The following is a 21,068-nucleotide window of genomic DNA, read 5'->3' on the forward strand; positions in this document are numbered from 1 at the left end:
TGACAGTGATGGCCCACACCTTCCTGTTCTTGGAAAAGGCAACAAAAAACCCAAATGAAAGCACTGGGGGAATGTGAAAGTTGTCTGTATGAAGCAGTTTGGGATTGGGGAGCAGGGCTGCCAGCTCTCACAGCAAACACCTGGATCTCCAAAGGGACACAAGATCCAGGCAGAAGAAAGAGGCTGTTTTCCAGGATACAGAGTTTTAGTGCCTGGGGTGTCACTAAGTTTCCTGAAGTTCCCATCTCGCTCAGGACGTTCTTGTCTCTCTCAATAAACGAGGGAGCACAGTGCACTTTCCTGACTAATTTCTCTGCCTGCGTGGGAGTGGGAAAAGCAGCTGGAATCCATCCCTGGAGCACAAGGAGAGTTTCCAGCACACCCCAGTGCAGGAAGTCACCCATTAAACACGTGGCCAGGTAGAGACAAGCAGTGCAGCACCTGTCAGTTTAACTCAGCACCTCCTGCAGAGCTCTGCTTTGGGCTGGAAATGGTCACCCCACAGGGCAGGGCCCGATTGGAAACAGCTGAACATTTGTTTTTGATGATCCCAGGGTTTCTCTGCTCGCCTCCCCCCCACCACCCCAGCCCTGCAGGAGCTGGAGCAGGCACAGCCACGTGCCCTCCTGCTGTCACAGACAAGGAAGCAGTTCTGCACCAAAATAACTCTGTTGATTTGCTACTTTGCATTGAAAAAAAAAAAAAAGTTAAAAAGAGACTGTTGTAATTTGCAGACACACATGCAAGAGTGGAATCCAGGCTCAGCTGACTGGCAGATGCAAGCCCAAGGACCTTGTCCCTGCTGGGGGCAGACGTGCCTCTGCCAGGAGGTTTTCCTTCCCTCTGACTCGCTCCTCTTCTTCCTCGCACGGCCCTGCCAGGCACCTTCAAAGCTCAGCTGCTGCAGGTAGAAGGACCTGCTGTGGTGAGATGGCTCAAAGCTGCAATATCCTTTGGCTGGCCTCACAGGGAAAGCCCATCCCTGCTGGAGGCTGGCACTGCAGGACACACTGGTGGTCCCTCTGCTCCTGGACCCAGGCAGCTGCACCAGCCTGGAGAGGTCTGGCTCAGCAAGAGCAAGTGGGGACAGACAGGACAGGGACACAGGGACACTCCTGCCCCTTGTCACTTCACACAGATCCTCTCCATGCAGCTGCACTCCCATGGAGAAGCCCTGCCTGATGACCCCCAGCCTGGCTGGCACAGGAACCAAAGTGTTTTGCATTTATTTAAAGATTTCCCATCTAAGGATCTCGTGTCAACCCAAGGTTACAGATAACAGGGTGATGAGTAGAATATGCTGGAATACCCTAAGGCTATGTTTTTCTAGTTTGGGTTGTTAAATAACACCAGCTTTTAGGCTATGCTAGAAAAAGGAACTGAACAGTCTCACTGGAGGTTAAAACACAAACAAAATAAAAGCCCTGAGAGGACCTAGGGCACTTTGGTGCAGTCAGACAGTTACATTAACTAATTTGCAAGCATTACAAGTCCAACAAAAGAGGCACCAGAGCCCAGCTACAGCACGAACTCCTGATTCCAGTGGCTCCATTTATATGGAGTTCTCAGAAAAGCAGCCTTAGAAATGAAAAATGAAAATAAATAACCCTTTTGTCAGCTTGTGGTCTATCATTTGCATGTCTGCATATTTCTAGACGCCAGCCAAGGCTTGACTGTTGCCTTTGAGCATTAACCACACTCCTTGTGCCTCAGTTTCCCTATCCAAAAGTAAAGGTTAATGCCAAGTGTTTTACAGGAACACTGAACTGTCTTCCCATACAACTTTGCAACTTTTCTGGTGTGACTGCAGGCTGAACGAAAAACGTGACAAAAAGAGCTGGTTTGCACATGGGCTCTCAAGCCCTCTTTCACACCAAAGATTTTGTCAAAATAAGAAGCAGATCTCCAAAATATTTCCATTCATCTTCACTTGTAGGTTTTTTAAGCAAAATAATAATGTCATAATAGTGACTTTCAACCTGGTGAGTTTTGCGTAAGACACAGTTAAAACTTTGAACCTCAAATGTTAAATGCAGACAGAGCTTTCTCTAAGATTCAAAACATTCAATATTTCTTCACTCTTTTTTTTCTTTAAAAAAATAGCTGTCTGTAAGATCTTCCCTAGTTTATCATCCTCTCCTTGCCACCAATCCTGGGGTTTCACTGGGGGCAGTAGGATTAGGAAACTGAGGGAAAAGCTCTGAAAAGAGACATGGCCTATGAAGTTCTCCATCTCCTGTTTTTAGGGAAATCACTTTAAATACAGCAGTAATTCCAAAGCTGAGCATCAGAAGTTAATGACTCATCAAAGGAACAGGAAATAGGAAACTTTAAGACCTTAAAGGCACAGCAGATAGAAGCTATTTCATGTCATGTCCAACACCACCACCCTAACTACAGTACTTCAGGCTCAATGGGGGGAAGCAGCATTGAGACCATTTATCACAGTAATTATGTGACGCTGGAGGGAGCACAACTTTATTTTTTATTCAGTTTGACCCTGAGCACCATCAAAATGGAAGACTACAAACATTTGAGAAGTGATATATTGGCACCAGCCAGCACTTAAACAAGAAAGATTTGTTAAAATAAAATTAAATAATTCAATTCTCACTATATATTGGGAATTATTCCCCTGAAGTCCAAGTTAACTGAGATTTGCCCCAAAATAATACAAGATTTCACATACTTCAATTCCAGCACATAACTCCAGGCAGAAATAACTCTTCAGGAATTCTCTAAAACTTTTGGTCGCCTGTCTCCAAGCCTAATCCTACACTCCTTCCATGCTGAAAAGCACATCTGTAGAACTTTATTCTACACTGATGCCTGAAGGACAGGTCTGTTTGATAATGTGGAAGAAGAGCATAGTTTACCCCAGAGAGCCAAAAACCACAGGCATCTCCTCCTGTTCCCATTATCCTCCTGTGTCATCCTTAGCTGTGCTGCCAAAATAAACAATAATCAGTCTGATCTATGGAAGGACAACAATTCTCTGCCCATATACTGGAGGCAAAATGTTTTTCTCCAAGTTATTGAAAGTAGCTGTGTTTGGATGACTGCTTCAGTAAATATGAAAAGGCTCCTTCCCCGTTGCATTCCTGTGCTACTTTTAGAAGGACAAAAAGTCTGAATCTTACAGAAAATCCACTGGTAATAGAATTGGTGGTGGCAGAGCTGCTCTGACTGACAACTTTAACCTAAACATTTTCTGGTTTGTGTTGTTTATGGGGGTTTTTTATTGCAGAACTGTGTGGGGGGGTGGGGGGAACAGAGAGGAGTGGGCAGTACCCGAAATCCTCACAAGACTACTTAAAGCTGGCTGGTGAAAATGGAGCATTTCAGTGAAATTCGATATTTTCTTTCATCAAAGGCAGGGAGCCTCAACCCACATGTTAACAGTAATGTAACAAGCCTACTGTATGTGCTGCAACCCAAGGTCCTTTTCCAATTAGAATTCATTTAGGCTGGGGGAGAGCAGGGGTCGGAGCAAAGAGGTGGCTCTGGAATTGATCTAAAACTGGAATCCAACCATTCCGACCGGGAACTCAGCTGGGAATCCCAAGCACTTGCTTGGATTCTGCAGCAAACCAGAAATGAAAGAGCACCGTTAGAGAGAACAGTTTGTCCCTGGAAAACTGAGGAAGTGTAGACAGAATGTTTCTTTTTCTACAAAGAAAGAAAGAAAGAAAGAAAAAGGAAAGTCTGTTGCACTAGAAAAAAAACCCAAACAACCCCAATATTCTTTAATTTTGCTGAAACTCAAGTCAGCGTTTGCTTTTCGGTTCCAGGTCTGATAGAATCTCCAGATCAAACTCATTAATGTTGGTTAAACCCAGTTTTGCTGATCGGAACGTGTGGGACAGCAAACAAAATCAGTGTCAGGCCTCGAGAGAGGATGTGCCCCTTTAATTGAAAAAGGCAGAGTAATCATTCATTTATTTAACCCAGAGATGATTATAATCTGAAAACCTTGAAATCCTCTTACACAACAACTGTTTTGGCAAGCCCCTCTGTGTTCCAACAAATATTAAACTGTGCTTGCCATTTGTCTAAGGAATCTTGTATTAATAAACATGAAGAAGAACACTTTTACCTCCCACACTCAATGACAGAAGAAAACAAAGACCAGCTGTATTCATCAATGGATCCTTGTTCTGCACATAAAGGCTAATTACATTTTACTTCAAGCCTACACATGGAAAACTTTGCTCCTGCCATCTTGTCAAAGGCAGCTTCTGATATTCCAGCTGACAGACTGCAATGACTGCACATAATAAACTTCTTTTTGTCATTAACACCTTCAGTGCCCGGCCCGGGGCTGTGCTGGGGCTCAGGGAAGGGGCAGGGGCAGCACACACCCACCTGCTGGGAATTCTGTACGTGGGGATGACAGAATTGGGCTGGAAATTTTAATTCCAGCCACTGATCTCATCTGAAGGTGCCTGGCTGTGCCTATGTCCCTCCCTTTGCACTTAGAGTACTTTGAATGGGACATTGTGAAAAGATAAAACAAACAAGTTGACATAATGATTCCCAACTTTTCAGATCACCACAACTGGTCTCCAGGATGAAATCCAGACTCCTTAATGCTGATAATGAAGATTTCTCACTCTGTATTTCTTCTGCTTCTTGGGGGTTTTTTGCCTTGTTTGAAAGATTTTCAAAGTTTCAAGTAGTTGAAAGACAGCTTTATTCTGAGACTGAAAATCTTGAAAGGACTGTTAGCTTTTAAATATTGACAATTATCTGTTTTTTTTCCTGAAGGCACTCCAATTCATCTGCATCAAATAAGCGTCTGTAAAACTAACAATTCTGGCCTAAGATAAAAATCACATGTTTTTAAAACATAAAATTAAAATTGGCAATACAAGTAGCTTTTCAGACTTAGATCAAAGAGGGCTTCTTTTAAGAAAAGAATCAAACTGTCTTTCACCCTTTTTATTGGTGTTTTTTCAGCCCTTCTCCCAGCTTTTACAATTAAAATAGATGACTCAATTTCACTGTCTACATTCAGTTCCCTTTTCATGTTCTTCTGGATTTTCATATTGCAAAATTTGGGCTGCAAATGCTACAGATGACTGTTGTTATGCAAGAACTATTCCTGCCATAAATATCCAAAACAATGATAAAATATTTCTGCTGTTATTAGGACCTACAAGTTTGTTTTCACAGTACATTAGTCTGGAAGATAAAGTACAAGCTTAATGTCTGCTTCAGGATTCAGATCCATGACCACTATATTCCAGACCCAGTCTCCATAATCATTCTGCTACAGAACACAATAAACTTCTTGTTACTGTAGATGCCACTAATTTTATGTAATTCTATATAAATTAGGTAAGAGTCATTCTCAAGATCATATAAAAACCAAATATTTCTGTGTGAATCTCCCCAAAAGAGTGAGATTAGAAATGCAAACAAATATTTGAGATAACAGATTTTGCTCAGTGTAAGATAAATTACAGCATCTAGGGAAACAGTATTAAAAAATGAAGCACTCTGCAGATAAACACATTAAAAAGGTGAGAGGTTATTAGGTTCAGTGCCTACAACCACTGATCTCTGCCTGTTTTCCCAGAAGTAACTGCAACATGAAATAACAGCAACAATATCAGTTATGTGCAGGAAAAACCAAAGCCAATCTGCAGGAATTAAAGGCTCCATCTGAACCAGCATTTGTTTACATCCCTTAGAGAGGGATGAATCAATGAGGGAACAAAAATATTTTTGATCCCCTTGCATGGAACTCATCCTACATGGAGCCTAAAGGAAACTGGACTTCCAAAGCCAGACCAAAATTCACCTGAAAGATTATCCTGAAGGACATAAAAGGTGTTTAAACTCCAAGTGCTGACTGTTAAAACTACCATAGCCTGAATTTTCTGAGCTCCAGGGGTTCCCCACATCCTCAGTGGAGAATCAGATCCTCAACAGGCACAGAACCACAGGGTAAGAAATTTAAAATTGGTGCCAGTTTGACTGGCTTTTAACCCTGGGCAGTGGGCACAGGGAGGTGACAGAGTCCCAGCCCTTCCCTTGAGTGTCCCAGCCATCTGAAATGGCTGCTTCATTCCCATCCCATTTCCAGACACTGAAATGACTCTTTGTGCTTAATCCCACTGATCATGAGAATTCCTTCTCATTATTAACTTTCCTTAAATATGAAGGGTTCAAAGGAAATCAGCAGCAGTCTGTCTCCTTTGTTGTTCCCTGCCCCGATGGTTAATAAAACCAGAGGATAATTGGAAACAGTAGCTATTAAGAAGACAAGAATATATATTTTTTAATACTACCTTCATGTTCTACTTGAAAACAAGGAAAATCTGTCCAAAATGCTGCTCTCTGTAATTAGGGGTGAACCTGGCAGAACAAGGACTACTACCCCAAAAGCAGAAAGAACCAGGGTGCCTAAGAATCAAACAGAAATCCTTTCCCAAATGAAGCTTTGTTTTCACCAAGATGGGAAGATCACAATGAATACCTTATTTCTGAACCTGCTCTATTTCTGAATAAAATGCAAGTGATTTACAGGGAAAGAGATACACAGATGAAGCACCTGAGAATGAAACCAGGAATGCAGCAGCGTGTGTGCCAGGAGAAGTGTCTTGTTGGGGAGAAGAAAATATAAAAACTAATAATCTCTCCATAGGAGGCCAAATTATGACCATGTTTTCCAAAAACTTGGATGCCTGAGCCTCCCTCATCTCATCTCTCTCCAACAGACAAATGCAAAACAAAAAAATCAGTGGTACCCTGAAGGAAGACACAGAAAGAAAACAGGGAAATCTTACTTTGCAGTAGTTTCTTCATCGTATTTTGTTTTCAGATCAAATAGTTCTGTCCTGGTTTTTTCCAAGGCTAAAAGGCATAAACATGAAGCATTACAGTACTGAAATAGCAGTATTCAGTAATAAATAAGGCTGTACATCTCCTGATGAAAAAAAATAAAGCTATACACCTCCTTAGCTTTATCTTTCTACCTAGGCAAACCATTATGGCTTAGAAAAAAACATTGGGTTTTGACTTTTTTCACTATTTCTTACAGTATTTCTGTTACATTGCAAAAATGTCCAGTTTCTGCTTAACCAAGCTAGACATTATTAGTTTCTTATTAAGCTGGCTAAACTGCTTATTCCTTTAAAATACTTATTGCAGTAGTTCAGGGAATAAAATTTCTTCTGTTCTCATAGTAAACAAAGGCAAATGTGTCCAAACCTGGAATTTCGAAGTGTGCAGAGATGAAAATTAATGGCAAGAAATGGGGTTCACACAGCTCAGTACAGATGTTTATCACAGCTTGGAAATGTGTGGAAGCAGAACACACATGGAGGGTAAGTTCCATGGCCTGCTCTAATTCCAGGGATGCTGTGTGTGTGCTCCATGGCCTTGCCCCTGTTATTTGCCATTGACAGCTGCAACAGGAGTGTTTGCTCTGATTCACAAAGCACATCTGAGCTCTGCTGGACCTCCCTGCACGCCAAGAGCTGCTCCACATCCATTCCTGACACACCCAACGATCCTCTCACCTCCCCCCTGATCACCTGGAAAAGGTCACAAAAGCCATGCCAAACCTGTTTGCAGAGCTTGAACTTTGTGTTCGGCTTCCTCCAGCTTCGAGGCTGTTGACATCTGGGTCTCCTGCAATTTTCTGTGAAGGGAAGAGGAGAGGTGAGAGCAGAGCAAACAACTCATCTGTGCCTTGCAGATTTGGGGGATGGAGCCATTCAATGTCTCAACTGGAAGGAGACAACTGCCAACACCACAGAGGCTCCAAGGTGCTTCCGTGGGACCCATAAATGCTGTCACGTTGTGAGATGCTGCTCCTACTTTGTGGTCCCACTTATTAAAATTTTAACAGTGTAGCCACCTCATAACATAAGCTGTGAACATTATAAAGAGTTGACTGCTATATAAATGACAACTTCAGTGGAAGGTTTTCTTGAGCATAATTTGTTTTGGAAATGTCACACACATTGAGAAAATTGTCACCAAGCACCCTCTGTTGTACAAAGTTAGTACAAGAAGAATGATACATTTCCATTTTAGTGTCATAATGAAGGAATTTGTTGCCATAACTGATAGAGTGAATAGATGCAGCAGCTGTTTCATCAGAGCTGTAATGGGTGCCAAATGCAGCAATATTATTAGCTACTCTTTAAGAAAACATACATATTTCAAAACAAATCTCACAGTGATATTTTCTACAGAACATGAGCAAAACTTTAATATGCTCACATTTCTTACGTCCACAGGCAACATTTTCTTGTTTGTGTCAGTCAAACTCATTTTTACATCATCTGGCCAGGCAGCCACTGCACTCCTTGCTAAGGGCCAGGCTGCAGGAGTTACAAAACTCATCTTTGAAAGGAGCTGCTCCAACATATCCCAGGAGCCGTGCTTTTTACAACACTGCTTTTAGGATATTCTGCAGACCTCGGAATTGTGAAATGGCTTATGAAACTACCAGCATCCTGCCTGCACTCCATAGGGTGCACAAATTTCTTCTCCAACACTGCTGACCAGGTTAATAACTATTTATAGCCAGAATCATGCATCAGTCCCCTTCATATTGAACCATATACTTTGAGACTTCAGAACCTCTCTTACACACACTTTTATTTGCATTCCATGACCTGCCATTTTGTTTTATTTTTAAGTACATTGAAATTGCAGTTGTTAAAACCACTGCTTACAAGGTGCTTATCAAATAGCGACCACAGGTATTGATGAATCAAAAAAAAACTTTGCATTCACTGGTAGATTCTCCTCATTCAGCCCTGAATTTAAACAATCAACCCTCCAACTAAAAAGCTCACGTGAACTGAAGGTTTTCCACGCTATGTTGAACACATTATAGCTTCAGTGTTATTGCTCCACAAGAGAAATAAGGGAATGCAGCCTGAAAGAACTCCCTCTTTAGCCCCTTGGTTTTCTCCTGCCTGATTTATTTGCCCACCAACCTAAAGAATCAAACGCTCCCTGCTCATTTGCAAAAGATCAAAAATGCATCCAAAATGTTTTTTTTTTTTTTTTTTAATCTATAGTAAATAATGAAAATCCTTCTTAATTTTGGCACGGAGGAAGATGCAAACCTCCCCAGGATAATTCAGGGAGACATCCCCTGTGCCAGGCATTCCCAGGGGAGCAGGGGTGGTGCATCCCTGGCCCTGGCTGTGGGTGCAGTGGCTCACCTGCCCCAGTCAGGGCTGCAGAGCCTGTGACACACAGGCTGATGGAGACAGATGGGTGCCACAGAGGACAGTGCAGCCAGGGAGGAATAAAAGCAGGTTTGCACCCTCCTGAACGTGACACCCCCCAGCACACCACAGAGAAGAGACAATCTGTCCTAGTTTCACTTCCACACTCTCCTGACTGTTTTCCTGGGCAAAGCTGAGTATCAGATAATCCCGTGTCAAAGGCATGAATTGCCTTGATGAGCTGTCTCCAGCTACCAGTCCTGGCTGGGAAGATTAAACACAAAAATACCTCTCTGCTCCTCCCCAACACCCAGACACACACACACACTCACTCACCTCTCCTTCTCCGCAAAATCATTTTGTAACTTTTGTTCCTTTTCAAGGGCTATGTTCTCTGCTTGGTTCTTCAGGGTCTGTTCATATTCTCGGATTTTCTCCTTAAGTGCTTTTATTGTAACCTCTGCAGGAAAACAATAGGGGAAGAATGAGTTTACACAGCTCCACGTGGTTCCACAACACAAGGCTTGCTTTACCCTGTAGGCTCAGTGTGTTTTAAACTTTAGCTCTTCAACTCTGACATAAAATCAATGGCTATGAGTCCCTTTGGAGACCTTTTACTCCCTAAATGTTAAATTGAACTTTAAGTGTTTAGGTTGAGAAGGATCAATGGAGTTTGCTGGAAAGCAGAGTGAAGAAGGTTCCTCTAACATGAATTTTTTTTTAAAAATAAGGAAAAAAATCAATTGTAAAATATAATATCACCTTATTGACTAGCCTAAAATTAGCTCAGTGCTGAGAGAAGATTAATAAAGTCCCAGTGTAGGTTTAAGTATGCATTTACACACAGGACACTTCATTCACCTGACCGTGCTCATGCACTAAGAGGCAGCCCCACCATGGCTCATGCACAGATGCAATCTCACACTAACTGAGCAGATATCTGGGATACAGCTCTGTTCTGCTTCCCAGCTGATGGGAAACCTGGCATTTGGGATCCAACTGCTGCATTCACAGCAGGCACTGGGGCCCTGCACGTCCCAGTTGCTGTCGCTGCCTTGTCTTCCACCCCAGGGTTTACACACAAACATTGACTATTTTAACTTTCTGAGGCACTTGCAGCCTTCCAGGGAATTTGCAGAACCCTTCCTTAGGATAAAGGAGCTCTCCTACATTTCCCTATGCCCAGCAGTGGATGGGAACAGATGTAGAAACCTGCAGAGCTACAGCTCAGCATCTCCTTACGTGCTCTGATGTGCTCCTACGTGAAAGCCCTGTGATCCCACCCACAGGAAAGGACTGAATCACTATAGGGCTCCGAAGAGGAAAAGCAGCACATCCACCAGAGTATGCTTTGTAACAATAATGGAATTTGGAAAAAGCCTTGGACTGCCAGAATGCTCACAGCAGCAACACAGTTCAGAGAACTCACACTAGGATGCAGGGGCGGGGGAGTTTAAAGACATCAGCTTATTAACAGATACCATTAATAATTGTTGAGGAAAAAATGAAAACTTCAAAACTTCTGGATGTGAAAAGTTTCATATTCTGCAGAAACATCCTAGGAAGACAAACCCTAATATGAAAAATAAAACCCTATGGGCTTGGGGAAAAAAAAACCCTCCATAATATTACACAAACCCACACATAATCTTTTCAAAATCCTGATGCTGAGAGTTGAGCAGGGAGCTGGGAAGCAGACAGGAGGTAGCTGGTGACACGATCTGCTGTCTGGGCACTACCAAAGGCAGCTTGAGCCACTGTGACCACAGAAAAGGGGGGAAGAGTGGTAAAAATGCTTGCCAGCAAAGCAGCTGCCTCTGCCTGAAGGAGCAGGATTTTGCTGTCTGTGCAGAAATCAGCTGAGGCTCATTACTGAGTAACAGGCCGTGAAAAGGACACGTCACCTCTTTTTTTTTTTTTTTTCTTAAGCAAAGGGAAATTCTTCCCTGAGATCTGGGGAGTCATACAAGTCCTGATCTCTTCCTGAATAAGCAAAGGATGCTCCTTTGCACTGACAGTAGGATGCTGCTCCTGTGGCAAAAGGGGGCTGCACTCCCTCCTGGGCCACCTCTGCTCCAGGTATTTGTATTTTATATAAACACCTTTCTATTTTTCAGATATAAATCTGTAAAAATATTCTGGTATATGGAGAAGCAGAGAGCAAAATAATCTCATGGAAATTCATGTAATTGCATCTTGACTAAGTTTCAGTTATTCATTTTAAAAGAAAACAAAACTACAAAAACGAATGCAAGAAGTGCACAAACATGGGGGAGAAAAACTTTCATAATAAAATCTGATTTTACCTTTAAGCACCTAATAATGGATGTGCTGGACAAGTACAGCTGAATCCTCTACACTGCTTGAAGCACTAAGTGCCTCTGTCAGTGCTCAGGTCAGCTACAGCTTTTCAGGCACTGCCATTTATACCAGTTTTGGAAGAATTTCTTACAGGCACCGTAGAGCTCATAGCAGCCCTCCAAACAAAGAGATTAACTGATCAAAGCACCCTCAGCTAACAACAGCCTTTTCCCTGGATAGCTTATTAATCCCTGTTTGAAACTAAGAGTAAAACCACTGCACTGGAGTGAAAAACAACACAAAGGCTACAGTGGGGAAATGGAAAGGAAGTTCCAGCACACCAGGGAAAATCAAAAATGTCAGTTATGAGTGGTTGTAGCAAAAAAACTCTACAAGTCAAGAGCTTTTCCACTTTGTGGGATGAACCCCCATGTCATGCTCGGATGTACTGGATGCACAGCCTCAGGAAAACTTTGCACAGTGAACTGCAATGATTGTACATTTCCAGCAAAAAATACAGTTTTGCTTAGAGCATTACAGTTCCAACATGACATCTCCTGCAGTCCAGCCCAAATTATGGCATGCTGATACCTGTCCTCTCCAGGGGTCACACTCTCTACATCAAAAATATGTATATTCCAAAATATATAACTTAATAGATGTTCCCTCAGCAAAAATGAGATTTAACAAAATCAACTTAGCTGCTAATGCAGCTTTCAAACATTACTCGAGTGCACCAGTTCCATAATACAAAAAACAAATTAAAATATCCAGATTTCCAAATACCAAGACAATTTACCTTTCCACCATCCAGAACTGGGCATTAAAGATAGAAATGTAAAGTCCCATGGATGGGCAACTAAGTGTATGGCTGGGAAAATTTTTTTTCCTGGTGCAGGAAACTGAATCACAAGAAAACTTAAGCAGTCTTAAAGCCAACAGGCTTTAAATCTCATTGAGATTTTCATGTATTTTTATGTACTTTAGTCTCATTAAAACTTAAATAATTTAACAGTAATAGCATGTATTTACATTGCTCTATGGATGGTCTCTAGAGTAAAAATAAAGTGCATATACTGAATGTACTCCAGTAGTACATTTAGATAAGGAGAAACAGTACAGAAAAAGTTTCATTTTGTACAGATTCATATGTGGGTACAAAATACTGAATTTTTGTGTTGTCTCTGCAAGCTGCACATCCTGCAAGTACCAACGCCCACGTTCAGCCTGATGTCAGTACCAGCACTGCCTCTCAGAAAATGTCACAAATTACGTCAGTCAGGTGTAATTTTCAGTGCTGAAGGCTACAACCAAATATGCAGAATAACAACTCCATCCTCTGATTGGTGCTACAGTAAATGAAAATTTGAAGAAATCCAAAGAATCTGCCCAAAGCCCATCGCCACACACAAATACAGAAGTGGCCCTAATAGACTATTGCACCTTCTCTACTGAATTTCAATGCTACTTTCACCTCAACCTTTAAGAAATAAAACTGAATGCAATTTCTGTCTTCAAATTTCAGTGTGCATTAAGAGCTGACAATATGGTTGCAACCTACCCTGATTTTTCACCTCGGCGAATTCTTTATTGTATTCCTCCAGAGTTTCCCTAAGTTTCTGGTTTTCTGTTTCAATATCGTGCATGCGTTGAACCTTCAGCTGAAGCTGCTGTCCTAAATCCAAGGCTGGAACCGGATCTGAAAAAGAAACAGTAAAATAAAATGTAACAGGAGCACTTCTTGGACCCAAGCAGTTTAGAGTAAAAATGTCCTTTTTTCTCCATTTTGGTGCCAGCAGGGCCCTACGTTGAGTTATCAGACCTGCACATTCCTCACGTCATATATCCTGCAAACTTAAAAAAACCAGAAATATTTAATTCTATCTATGTTCCCTTTAAATACAGAGCTTGGCTGAGAGGGCTGGGGGTGTTCAGCCAGGAGAAGAAAAAGCTCTGGGGAGACCTCAAAGCCCCTTCCAGTGCCTAAAGGGGCTCCAAGAGAGCTGGAGAGGGACTTGGGACAAAGACCTGGAGTGACAGGACAAGAGGGAAAGGCTTTGCACTGCCAGAGGGCCGGGAGAGATGGGATATTGGGAAAAAAATCTTGGTTGTGAGGGTGCTGAGGTCCCAGCACAGCCTGCCCTGGTTGTAGCTGCCCCTGGATCCTTGGAAATGTCCACTGCCAGGCTGGACAGGGCTTGAAGCACCCTGGGATAGTGGAAGTGTCCCTGCCCATGGCAGGGGATGGAACTGGATGAGCCTTAAAGTCCCTTCCAACCCCAACCATTCTGTGATTCCATGAAATTTAGACACAGCTTCTTCGTCCTGGCACTAATTCCCAGGACAGTCATGATACAAAAGCATGTGAGAATTTTAAGCTTCACATTTTTCATTGCAAAACGAGAATTTTGGGGTAAAAAGCAATCAAACTGCACAGCTGACTGACAGCTACTGTCCCTCACAGGCCTCTGCTTCTGTGGGAGTGAATTTCTGAAGCAAACTGTGCCATCCTGCACAGCAAAGCTCAAACAAGTTCTGTGACCATGGAGATCTGAGTGGAACTTTTTTCTAATTGACCGATCAATAACAATCAGAAATGTTGTGTGGATGTAATCAACCTTGGGTTTGGGTCTCTCTTTCTCTTACACTATTAATCAAATGTCCTCTGAGTATTAATTCTCTGATGTTCATCCCCTTCTGGTAAAGAGGGTTCTCAGCACACACCTGACATATGCACGTGTGATTTATTCTGGGACTTCTTCCCAGTCAGGATAGGAAAACTCTGGTGTGTGATGGACTTATAAAAGATTATTGAATATATTTCTGCTATGGGCGCCAGCATCTCTTGTGAAACGGCTGCAAAGATTTAGTCTCCTGTTGAGGAATGCTAAACACCAAACTCAGTGGATCAACAACAGTATATATTAGGGAGTTCACTTAATTTTCAACCACCACAGTCATTAATTTTTCAGACCACCCTCAGTTCCAGTCTCTGGAAACACATAATAAGTCTATTGTACCTCTGTTAACACATTAAGCATGAGCCTGTGTGTTTTTTCAATATGCCAGCGTTGTTGCATAGTTTATAAAAGAATAGCACTGGGTTATGTTGAACTCAGAGACATTCTAAGTAGCAGCCTGCTGCATTTTGTTACTTGGGTTCTTCAACAGCTTATGGCATTACCCTGTTCATAATACAAAATCTAGGTTGCTTGTCATCTGTTCTCTGTACATACATAGTTTATGACTACATAGCTTTTTCATTTATGCTTTTTAGGCCAAATACTTTTCGTTATTATTATCTGTATTAAAATATTTATAATAAATCAAACTTAAAATGTTATTGTGGCAGAGACAGGGGGGTACAGGTAAGGAATTAAATAGAGAGCTGAAGTGGCAGCAGTAGCACAAGGTGAAGGCTCTGCAGTATTTATGGATGGTCCTGTTACGGTGTGGGCTGTCACAACATTCTCCTGCTCCCATGGAGGTCCCTGACCTTCCTCTGCAAGGAGCGTTTTGTCACACTCCTGCAGCTCAGCATCCCCAAAGAGCCAGCCCGGGACATTCATCTGCTGAGCACAAAGAAAGGCCGGATTGTCTCGCTCTGGCCACGTCTTAAACTGTTACAGAAACCACGAATCTATCAGGCCCGGGATCTTAAGCTTCAGCTGTATTTCTATGGGTATTTCTATGAAACAGTGCCACGATGAAAGAAACTGAACTTGACAAAATTGTGGGTGCACTTTCCCCTGCTCTCATTTTACCACATTCGTTGTAAAAAGTCAGGACATGCACAAGAGGTATTTTGCTCCTAATACACAGGGCTTTTTATATTGAAATCAGCAAAGAATTAAAAGACAAAAATAACACGGGCATTATAAAATGAATAATGACTAAAACTTTAGTCAAATTTGCAATCCCTGAGAAGCTTTATGTACAAAATGAAAATGCTTGCAATCTCATAATTATTTATCAGGACATGTATATTTAATTTAGCTCTATTAAAGGTTAATGTTCAAGTAGCAAAACAGCAGCAGAAAAAACAAAATGTAAAAAAAGTCTCTGTGCATTAAACTTCAAATTTCACTAGAGCCTATTTGAAGGACTAATGGCCTGCAGCCACCAAATACTGCTAGAGGACATGTAAAAAAAACCCATGGGTGAAGCACCTCTTAGACTTAATTTTTATAAACTGCATTCAAGAAAACTAATTGCTGTACGATAATAAAGTGACCAACAACGACATTTTGGGCAGAGAGAAAAATAATTTCTCACGGCAAGCTCCAACATGCTCTTTTAGCTTGAAAAAGCTAAAACCCTGTTCTTTCTGGAGTATTTATAAACACCAATTAACCTGAAACAAGTATAAACCTTACAGTCACAATGGCTTTTTTCCTACCTGAGTGGAGTGGATTAAAAGTAAATAAAAATACTCTCCTTTTCCCAACACGTGCACGCATGGAAAAGCATACCTTTTTATATTAACCAGGTTTGCAAAGTATGTTTCATGTCATTTAACAGGAGGTCACTGAATTTTTAAACAAGCAATGGACCAAAACTTTCGATTCATTACACAAACAACAGGCATGCACGGCTCAAAAAAATCAACTGGCCGTGCCTTACGGAGAGAGGCAGCAAAGGAAATGCCCTCTCTGTGGTCTGTAACGGAGAAAAATCACCTTGCTGAACACTGAAATATGGAAACCTCATCATACATTATTCCCTTGCTTTGAATTTTCTCTTGTGAAATTCCAGAATCCCTGCTGGGCACAGGATAAATAAAAAACAGAGAGAAAATAAGTAAAAAGGATCTGATCATCCAGAACTTGAAGAAGTGTTTTGCAAGATCATTACTGCCCAAGAGTAGATTGAGATGTCTATTTTTACACTAAATTTAGCGCATTTTTCCCCTCCTGCTTCCTATTCTGCTCGTTTTTCCTAATCCACTTGTTGCGTGCCATACCCACAGAGAAGCCCCCTGCATCCTGTGCTTGCAGGCAGCCCAGCACATCTGGATCCGATCCCTGACGAGGTTTCCTCCACGCCACCACAGCAGAAACAGAAACCGCCAATTTCCAACCCTGCAGAGCCCATTCCTGCCTCTCCTTCCCCAGCACTGCAGAGCTCTGGGCACATCCCAGCTCGCTGCTCACACACCTCACTGTCCCCTGGCAGAGGAGCTCCTCTCGCCACAAAGGAGGAGGATGGACACGTCTCAGTGGACACAGACACGAAAACAATTAATGTTACAAATGTGAAGTGATTTTTATAGCAGTTAATACTTCACATCAAACGAGCCGGCGCGACGCAGCCGCAGCAACACCTCTCAGGCTGCTCTTACACCACGCACATGCCCTGACGATTTATCTTTTTTCAATAGTAGAAAAAGAGAACCTTTTTTTTCCCTGCTGTTTAGGTATGTAAAGTAGTGACTTCACAAACAATTTTAAAAGAAACACTACGATTGATTTTGCCTGAACTACTCATTACAGGAGACAGTCCCTCAACACCCTGGGTGCAGTTTTGAGTGTCACAATATAAAAAAGATATAAAGCTGCTAGAGAGTGTCCAAAGCAGGGACAGCAGATGGTGAAGGGTCAGGAGGGGCTGAGGGCACTTGGTTTGCTCAGCTGGAGGAGACTGAGGAGAGACTCACTGGGGTCTGCAGCTCTGATCTCGGCTCTCTGCGAGCAGGGACAGCAGGAGGGAATGGCTGGAGCTGTGTATGGGGAGGTTGAGGTTGGATATCAAGAGAAGGTTCTCCCCTAGAGGGTGGTGGGCATTGCCCAGGCTCTGCAGGGAATGGGCACGGCCCCAAGGCTGCCAGAACCCCAGCAGCATTTGGACAATGCTCTCAGGGATGCCCAGGGTGGGATTGTTGGTGCCAGCTGGACTGATGATCCTCGTGGGGCCCTTCCAGCCCGGGATATTCTATGACTGTACACTCTAGCCCCCACCCCACATTGCTCAGCCCAAACCCAGCCTCAATCCCCGAGTTACAACAGGGCCACGCTGACCGCCTGAACTTCCCAAGTGAATTCTGTTAAGAATCCCCATTCCTCCGTCACCCTGCGAGCCGAGGCAGGCGCAGCACGCAGTGCCAGCAATCCCATCCCGGTGCTCGCACCGCGGCGCGGCCCTCCCGATCGCTCCGGCCAAAATGACCGCGGCTGCCCCCGCGCCCCGCGCCCGCTGACATCCCACTCCCGCCCGCCTTCCTTTTCGCCAGGGCACTCTGGGCTAATGTAATCATACGATTACATAATTAACCCAGCTGTCTCATTAAGAAAATCAACTGGAATTCAGGGCATAATTAGTCATACAGCAATTAGCATGCTGATGAGCAACTGATGAAAAGCTGTCTCGATATAGAGTATGCTGGGACCACCCTCGTTATTTAAGGAGAGGGGGGAAAAGCCCACCTCGGCTCGTGGAAAAGGAGCTCCTGCGGGACAGGGAATATTTAAAGTCATGTTTAACCCTTCGGCCGTGTCTGTTGCTGCCGTGAGGGGTGAGGACCCCCAACAACACCGAGGGGGCTGATGGTGGGGTTTACGGGAAAACTGTGTCATTGTGTAAATGTACGATTTGCAGCGCGCAGGGCCAAATTACCCTCTCTCCCCATATAAATAAATATTTATTTATTTGTTTTTATTATTTATTTATTTGACCCCGGGGCTGCGGAGCGCTGCTGGGCGGGAGCAGTCCTGAGGAACGGGGCTCTGACAGCCCCGCCGGGAGGGAGCACCGGGACCCCGGAGGAACGGCCCGGACCCCCGGAGGGAAGGCAGAGACCCCCGGCGCTGCTGCCCGGCACCCCGGAGGAACCCTCGGACCCCAGAGGAACCCCGGAACTCCGCAGGAACCCCCGGGACCCCAGAGGAACCCCCAGACCCCGCAGGAACCCCCAGACCCCGCAGGAACCCCCGGCACCCCCGGCCGGCCCCGGCCCTCAGCGCGGCGGGGCGAGCGGCAAAGCCCGGCCTGGATCGCAGCGCGGGCGGATCGGGCGGCGGCCGCGGATGCCGGTGCGGTGCGGTGGCGGGGGCTCCCCACACGCTGTGAAATCACCACAAACGGGGGATTTCCCTGCGGTCAGACCCTCCCCGGGATGGGCCAGGGGCTCCACGAGAGCACAGCGCTCCGCTCTGCGCTGCCCGAGGTTCGTTCTCGGCTTATTCGCAAAATACAGTCATAGAAATCACAGAATCAGAATGGTTTGGGTTGGAAGGGAGCTTAAAGCTCATCTCGGTGCATCCTGCCATGGGCAGGGACACCTTCCACTAGCCCAGGTTGCTCCAAGCCCTGTCCAACACTGGACACTTCCAGGGATCCTGGGACAGCCACAGCTGCTCTGTGCCAAGGCCTCCCCACCCTCCCAGGGAACAATTCCTTCCTAATAGCTAAATTAAACCTCTTTTCCTTTGAATCTATTCGTTTGGTATCATAACATGGAGCTCCTAAACAGCCTCTTCCAAAACAAAGGACTTGCCTTTTAATAACCCCCCCCTCCTCCCTCTTCATTTACAGGCCTGTAACACTGGAAACGATAAGAAAGCAAGTTATGAAACAGTGCCAGAACTACAGAGGCAATTAATAATTTATATCACTAGAAATGTGTTTCCTAAGGTTGGGATCTAAAAATAATTCAAGGAAGGCAACGCGTCTCTTTTAACGCGACTGAATTTCTGTTGCCCAAACCCCACTGTAAGCAAAGCTCTCGGTGATTGCTCACCAGAAACGCCCACATGAAACGGTAAGGGAGGGGAAAAAAATAATAATCCTCCTAAAACACAACTTTATTAATGCCATTTAACTTTTTGAAAGGGCCGGGAGTTCAGCCCCGCTGTCACAATACTTCGGTCACGAAGTAAAGGAAGTTTTTTTTCCCATTCCTAAATGCAACACTGCTCTTTGCAGGGAGTGTTCCTGCCGGAGAATGATCCCTGGATTACAGACACGGAGAAGCTCCACGAGCTTCTGATGCAGTAACTGCTTTCGTGGGAGACTGCATGTCTGAAAATAATCTGAAAGTGTGTTTTAGAAAAAATAATAATTACACTGTAGCTTCTGAATATTCAAACACCTCACAGCATACTTAATTAATTCATTAATTATTCCCCAGAAATTTCAGGGGTAAATTGAAATAGCCTAGAGAGACTGAGACAAAGATTTCATGGAATAAATGATAGCTTTGCTCCCGTTCCCCTATGACTCTGGTAGCCCAGGGACAGAAGAGTTATAGCCGTAATTCCATTTGAAACAAAGCTCATCATCTCTCCAACTCCTCACTTCATAAAAACCATGAAAAGGTTCTTCCTTCAATCAAGAATTATACATATTTTCTTACTCTCCCATCCCACAGGACTGGGATCTGTGACTTCCTTTTATTTTTTTTTCCACTTTTTAACAGCATTCTGTTTACCCTCCAGCTGTCAGAGCATTCTGTGCAGGCTAAACCGGGGAATTCAAAGTGCCCACAAGAGGGTGAGGAACTCTCATTTTCCTTACCAGAAAAAAAATAGTAAAAAAAGGGGGGAAAAAAAAAGGGGGGGAAAAAAAGGAAAAAAAAGTGGAATCCCAAATTCTGGCGACCTCTGGAAGCAGCAAAGGCAGACTGATGGGACCCCCCTGCATGGGACCGGGGGAGCGGCAGCAGACCGGCGCCTTTCCTCCCCATTAATCACGGCACGAGTTCTCCAAAGCTTGCAGGGTTAAATGAAACAGCACGGGATGGTGTGCAGGCAATGTGACCACAATCAGACAGATCCCTCCCAGAGTGTGGTCCTTACATCTTGTGGGCTATTATTTAAATAACATCCTTTATTTATCTCCCAGCTCAGGAACGGTTACTGCCTGAAAGATGCCCCAGATTGAGATGCATCACTATCTTAGAGTCAGAAAAAATCATGTACGGCAGAGTAAATCATCGACTCCTTCGTGAACTACACTGCAGTTCCTTCTACTTTCAAAGGAGTAACCGAAGTAAATCCTCAGAAAAGTTTTTAATATTAAACGTGGGGTTTGCATAATAGGTAGGGCAGTATTTGATGGCGCTTTGTCAGCTGAAAAAGAACCTAATGAATTACAAGAGAAGCCACTGCAACTGAAAAGGCTCCAATTTGATTGTTAATGTTCTAGTAATGGCCCAGGACAGTGGAATTTCTACTCACACTTCGAGCTCAGTGCAAAGGACAGTCACAGAAAAACACTTGTACTTCAAGTTTCATTTCTCCTACTTTGAGATTATAAAAGAAAAAAGAGCCTTCTACTATGTTTGAAAGCATTTCTGCTATATTCATCCCTTCTTTCTCCTAAAAGCCTCTGAACAGACTTAGCAATAAACCCTCCGAAAGCTGGGGTTTATCCTAATTCCAGCTCACATTCCTGCAACCGAGAAAGGGAAAGTCCAATATTCCCAGTCACGGCCTTGGGGCTGCTCTAAATCTCTCCCTGCAGCAACATCTTCCAAGGGTAACACCCTGCAGGTGAACACAGCCCCTTCCCGCAGGGATATCTGCTGGGATATCTTCTTCTAACCAATGTTCTTCCTGTCCCTGCTCACTG

The 21,068-nt window shown here is 43.7% G+C and overlaps 1 protein-coding gene across 8 annotated transcripts in view; it reads right to left on the bottom strand.

Annotated features, from left to right (window-relative positions):
• CUX1 (cut like homeobox 1) overlaps positions 1 to 21,068 on the bottom strand; it is a 268,920-nt gene that overhangs the window by 122,175 nt on the left and 125,677 nt on the right. For all 8 annotated transcript variants that reach the window (XM_030288034.4, XM_030288032.4, XM_072916710.1 and 5 more), the window contains exons 5-8: positions 13,063 to 13,200; positions 9,537 to 9,660; positions 7,575 to 7,651; positions 6,795 to 6,861 (exon numbers count right to left, since the gene is read on the bottom strand). In XM_030288034.4, coding sequence (XP_030143894.4) covers positions 6,795 to 6,861; positions 7,575 to 7,651; positions 9,537 to 9,660; positions 13,063 to 13,200 — 406 coding nt within the window. The remainder of the gene's footprint in view (positions 1 to 6,794; positions 6,862 to 7,574; positions 7,652 to 9,536; positions 9,661 to 13,062; positions 13,201 to 21,068) is intronic.

The sequence above is a fragment of the Taeniopygia guttata genome, chromosome 19 (assembly GCF_048771995.1).
Source record: "Taeniopygia guttata chromosome 19, bTaeGut7.mat, whole genome shotgun sequence".
In the NCBI taxonomy this organism is placed as follows: Eukaryota; Metazoa; Chordata; class Aves; order Passeriformes; family Estrildidae; genus Taeniopygia; species Taeniopygia guttata.